This window comes from Syzygium oleosum, unplaced genomic scaffold (genome assembly GCF_021117445.2).
Source record: "Syzygium oleosum isolate NSW1041296 unplaced genomic scaffold, Sole_v2.1 Sole_v2.31, whole genome shotgun sequence".
Classification (NCBI taxonomy): Eukaryota; Viridiplantae; Streptophyta; class Magnoliopsida; order Myrtales; family Myrtaceae; genus Syzygium; species Syzygium oleosum.
This window is the reverse complement of record NW_026607515.1, coordinates 2,900-8,458: the sequence shown is the minus strand read 5'-3', so window position 1 is coordinate 8,458 and position 5,559 is coordinate 2,900. Positions and strand designations below refer to the sequence as shown.

The 5,559-nt window shown below is 39.4% G+C and overlaps 1 protein-coding gene across 1 annotated transcript; it reads right to left on the bottom strand.

The window, feature by feature from the left end:
- Window positions 1-3,401: 3,401 nt before the first annotated feature.
- LOC115668099 (uncharacterized) lies at window positions 3,402-4,739 on the bottom strand. Its single transcript, XM_056304300.1, has 3 exons — window positions 4,443-4,739; window positions 4,147-4,314; window positions 3,402-4,054 (listed from the first exon to the last, which is right to left on the bottom strand). The coding sequence occupies exons 2-3, from the start codon at window positions 4,306-4,308 to the stop codon at window positions 3,458-3,460; spliced, it is 759 nt and encodes a 252-aa protein (XP_056160275.1). The 5' UTR covers window positions 4,309-4,314; window positions 4,443-4,739; the 3' UTR covers window positions 3,402-3,457.
- Window positions 4,740-5,559: the final 820 nt, after the last annotated feature.

The following is a 5,559-nucleotide window of genomic DNA, read 5'->3' as shown; positions in this document are numbered from 1 at the left end:
TGTTGTTAGAGAATCATAGCTGCAAGTGGTGGTCGTTCAAGACAATGATTCACTGTAATTATTCAATTAATAATACGGGTGGAACCTGAGTAGACCCCGGAACCTTTGACGGGATAGGTTTCAAGTTCCAAGGTATGTAGAGTAAATTCCACATTCCAAAAAATGATGAACATGTTCCCCGGGTGTCAACAAATAGGAATTAGTAAAGGTAAGACTCGCAAGCAAACTCGGGTGTCAACAAATAGGAATTAGTAAAGGTAGCTGATTTTATGGTAATGGCATTCTATAGTGTGTCCGAATATCGAGTCATATACGCTCTCCTTACTGGAGCCTTCCATTAGTGGACTTGCACATGCCAAAAGCAGGTACCTTGCTGCTCTCAAATTCTCACTAATTAATCTCACACTAACTATAATAATCCAAAAGTAACTTCAACTCAACTCTTGACTAATAAATATTGTGAAAGCTCGTGTATTTTATTCAGATTAATCACAATCGTACAAGATAGACTAAAGACAGATTGATATTGCAAAAAGTGACTGAGATGATAACAATGCGATTTCTTTAATCTCCATCTTATAATTTCTAATTAGTTTAATAATTAGGTGCCATTTGGTTACATTTATAAACACTAAATTCATTTAACTTGTTTTAGTTGATAAAATTGTCCAAAAAGCTCTAAACATATTGTGCAGCAATCAAATCGGTCCTAAATATTTTAATTTGACTAATTTAGTCCTAAACTTTTGGACGATTTCCAATTAGTCATTTCGACCAATTTTGGTCGGAAATCACTGGCGTGATAGTCCAATTATCATTAGTCGTTTTACATAACTTGGTTGACGCTAATGTGGACGATTTGGGAATTTTCCTTTTTCTTCCTTTTCTTTTATTTTCTTTTTTCTTTTTTTCTTATTTCCTTTTGTTGATCACTAGGGCCTCAGCAACGGCTAAGGAGCACCCTCACCAAATCTAGGCAAGGGCCTACAAGCCCTTATCGTGATGGACAAGCGCCGTGACGCTCTCCCTGTGGCCAGCAACCCTTGCTAGCTATCGTCAAGGCCCTGACAATTGGTGAAGGAAAAAAAAAAAAAGAGAACGGAAAGTAAAGAAAAGGCAAAAATAAATCATAAATTTTTAAAAAAAAAATCATTCACGTCAACGCCGGTTGCGCCACGTAAGACGGCTGACATCTATGTCAGTGATTTTCGAGCAAAATTAATCGGAATGACTACATTGGCAAATTGTCCAGCTTTATGATTAAAATGGTCAAATTTCAACCACAAAAAATTAGCTGGATTAAAAAATTTAGAATTGAATTAGCCGTCATATAATAAGTTTAGAAATTTTTGGATAATTATCTATATTTCATTTATTTAAATGTTTCTATATACAAAGGGGTTGTTTGGTAACCGGCTAAATAGTACCCGATTCTATTCTTTTGTTCTCCGGAACAAAAGAATAACAGAAATTCGTTTGGTAAATTTTTTGTTCTCAGGCATAAATTTGTTTCCAGAATTAGTTTTGGAACAAAATCAAAAATAAAAAAAAAGTTGATTCTTGATTCTGGGAACAAGAATTAAAAGTGGAAAAGAAATTTTTTTTTTCTTATTCTTCTTCTTGGTTGGTCTTCTTCATTTTTCTTGGCCTGTGGCCAGTCGCCCGGTGGCGCGGCCCTCGCCGGATCTGGCAAGGGCAGCCCTCACCCAGGCGACGAGGGCCTCGATGCCCTCACTGGCCCTGGCCTGTGGCCAATCGCCGGCACCGGCAACCTGAACATGGGCCAAGGAAGGGGAAGAATAAAAAAAGAGAAAGAAATATTAAAAATTCAAAATATTATTTATAAAAAGAAATTTTGTGTGGTTACCAAATGCATTTTTGTTCTTTTTTCTATTCTAGGAATATAAATTTTGGGTAGTTACCAAACGTCTTTAAATGCTTAGAAATTATTTCTGAAAATGGAATAAAAAAAAAATTATTTCTGAGCAGAAACTATTTTCGAGAACAGAATGATTACCAAACGCACCCAAAATAACGTTTGGTTACATCAACACTAAAAGTTTTAATTATTATCATTTATATAGACAATGTTTGTCATGTCTAAATGTCAATTATGTTTTTTTTTAATTTTATTACCCATAGTCAAAAAACATATCGATTAGTTAGAACTAATAAAAGTAGCATGTCTGTTCCTCTATAACATCGAAAGGAGCACTCTCGATTCAACATAGTTCCACCATCGCTTTTTTTTTTTTTTGGTAACCGAGGTGTCCGGGCCAGCTTAAGCGCGCACCTCGACTATTCCTTGGGGAGACTAGCATAAAGAACCCACCGCCACGCCCCCCACTTAAATCACAAGTGCTCACTGGAATCGAACCCTGGGATCAGTGCGCCTAACCACACAATCCCAAATACGCCATAACCAACTGAGCTACCCATGGGTGGGTAATTCCACCATCGTTTTAATAACTTCAAAAACGAACGAAAAATTCAAAAACGCTAAAAGCCATTATGACATCATATGAGAGGTGATCACTATTAGAATATTTAAATAATAAATCACGCATTCATCTTACAATTTAAGCTTTTAAAATAGTTGGTTGTGGTCCCACCAAATCTCACATGGTATTAGAGCACAATTAAATATGTTCAAGTTTAGTATCAGGTAAACTGACCAGATTAAGTATAAGAGAGAGTATTAGAATGTTAAAATAATAAATCACGTCTTCGTCTAACAGCTTAAACTTTTAAAATAGTTGGTTGTGATCCTACCAAATCTCACAATCACTATGAAGAGTAATGATGACGTACACAGCTGCTATTAAAAGTGTAATTTCATCCCTCGTGCCAAAAGCTCTCATTAATTTTTGTGGCGAAGGAGAGGAGGATGAACGGCGTTCAGACGTGACTGACTATTAAGAAAAGACATGATCCCATGGTTGGTTCCTATTGTACAAAAACAGAGAAAGGAACCCTTCGAATAACGTGAGCGACCTTGTTTATTATGTTAGCGATTTAATATGTCCCGGACAAAAAACATGAGTTTGAAAAGGTGCGTCTCCCACTAGTCCGATCCACGCAAGCAAAAGCCAATTCAATTCACTCCTCTCGTCGCCTCAGCAAAAAGTGCATGTTCACAGGTTTGTTATAAGGATCCCTTGTTTTTCTCTCCTTTGCCGATTTACTGAGTCCGCAAAGACCCTCTTCTTCTTCATCTCCGTTTGATCTTCTCTTCTTTCTTGCTTGTACAACTATCTGCTCCTTATAGGTTATTATGGACAAGAAGGTTCTTGATTACACGTTGGTCCCCTCGGGCTTGTTCATAATGATGGCCTACCATGCATGGCTCCTCCATCGGATCGTGAAGCACCCCACCAAGACTTAGTATTTCAATATCTTAGTAGATTGCAAAACTTATGAAAGAAACTATATTGTGAAGCTCTGGTAAAGTTGGAGATCAGCTGTTTAATCCACCGATACTCATCATCATTGCACTTCCCAGTTCCTCATCTTTCCTCTCATCATCATCAGAAGCCCCCACGGCCCACCCAAACTCAAACGTGACATCCAAGAAATACAGCATGCAAACCAGCACGAAACAGCTCAAAAACATGGGGATCGGACCAAAAATCCACAGAAAAAGAGGGAAAGAGAAGTAGAATGCCCGCAACCCCAGCGACCAGAAATAGCTCCCCCGGTTCACCGTTGTGGCCACATACTCCGCCATTGCCCGGTGGTGGTGGTGGTGCTGGTGCTGCGATATCTTCCTGTACGGCACATTGATTAGGATGCTCGCGTGGCTGTAGTACCTTACGGACTGAACGTTCAGAAGGAAAGCCACCAAGAAGCACACGAGGATGGCAAAGAACTTCACAGAGAAACCGAACTTGCTCCGGTCTCCGAAGATGAAGAGCGAGGATTGGTTGCCGTTCCCGCTGGTCATGAGGATGGCAATGAGGGAGCTGAGGGTGATCGCAGTCGAGGGCAGCAGAGTCGACGCCATTATGTTGTTCCTCAGCGTTTGGACCACGAGAACGCCGGTCTTGGAGACATCCTGCAACACAAGTCGGACGCCACGAAAAAGAAGAAAGGTCAAGAAGCATTTCCGGGGGAGACAAAAGAGAGGAGGGAGACAAACCACATTACCTCCATCATAGCTTGAACCCAGAATCGCCGATTAATGGCGGTCACGCTGACGACGGTCTTGGTGGGGTGCTTCACGATCCGATGGAGGAGCCATGCATGGTAGGCCATCATTATGAACAAGCCCAAGGGGACCAACGTGTAATCAAGAACCTTCTTGTCCATAATAACCTATAAGGAACAGATAGTTGTACAAGCGAGAAAGAAGAGAAGATCAAATGGAGATGAAGAAGAAGAGGGTCTTTGCGGTCTCAGTAGATCGGCAAAGGAGAGAAAAACAAGGGATCCTTATAACAAACTTGTGAACATGCACTTTTTGCCGAGGCGACGAGAGGAGTGAATTGAATTGGCTTTGCTTGCGCGGATCGGACTAGTGGGAGACGCACCTTTTCAAACTCATGTTTTTTGTCTGGGACATATTACATCTCTAACATAATTAACAAAGTCGCTCACGTTATTCAAGGGTTCCTTTCTTTCTTTTGTACAGTAGGAACCAACCATGGGATCATGCGTCTTTCCTTAATAGTCAGTCACGTCTGAATGCCGTTCATCCTCCTCCTCTTCACCCCAAAAATTAACGAGAGCTTTCGGCGCGAGGGACGAAATTCGGCATTCAATAGCAGCTGTGTAGGTCATCATTACTACTCGTAGTGATGGTGAGATTTGGTAGGACCACAATCAGCTGTTTTAAAAACTTAAACTATTATATGAAGGTACGATTTATTATTTAAATATTCTAATACTCCCCTTTATGCTTAGTCTAGTCTTTTTGCTTGATACTAAGCTTGGACATATTTATTTGTGCTCTGATATCATGTGAGATTTGGTGGAATCACAATCAACTGTTCTAAAATCTTGAACTGTTAGATTAAGGCGTGATTTATTATTTAAATATTCTAACAGTGATCACCTATCATATGATGTCATAAGGGCTTTTAGTGTTTTCGAAATTTTTGTTCGTTTTTGAGGCTATTAAAACGATGGTGGAACTATGTTGAATTGAGATTGCTTCTCTTGAGGCTGTAGTGTTTATAAATGTAACCAAATGGCACCTCAATATTTGAGTATTTATTAATCTAATTAGAAATTATAAGACGGAGATTAAAGAAATCGCATTGTTATCATCTCAATCACTTTTGCATTATCAACTTGTCTTTACTTTATCTTGTACGGTTGTGATTCATCTGAATAAAATACACGAGCTTTCACAAATTTTATTTGGGCTGAAGTTATTTTCGGATTAATATAGTTAGTGTGAGATTATTTTGTGAGACTTTGAGAGCAGCAAGGTACAGGCTTTTGGCATGTGCTGGTCCACTATAGAAGGCACCGGTGAGGAGAGCATACGCGACTCGATAGTCGGACATACTAAGAATGGTATTAGCATGAAATAAGCTGCTTTTTTAATTCCTATTG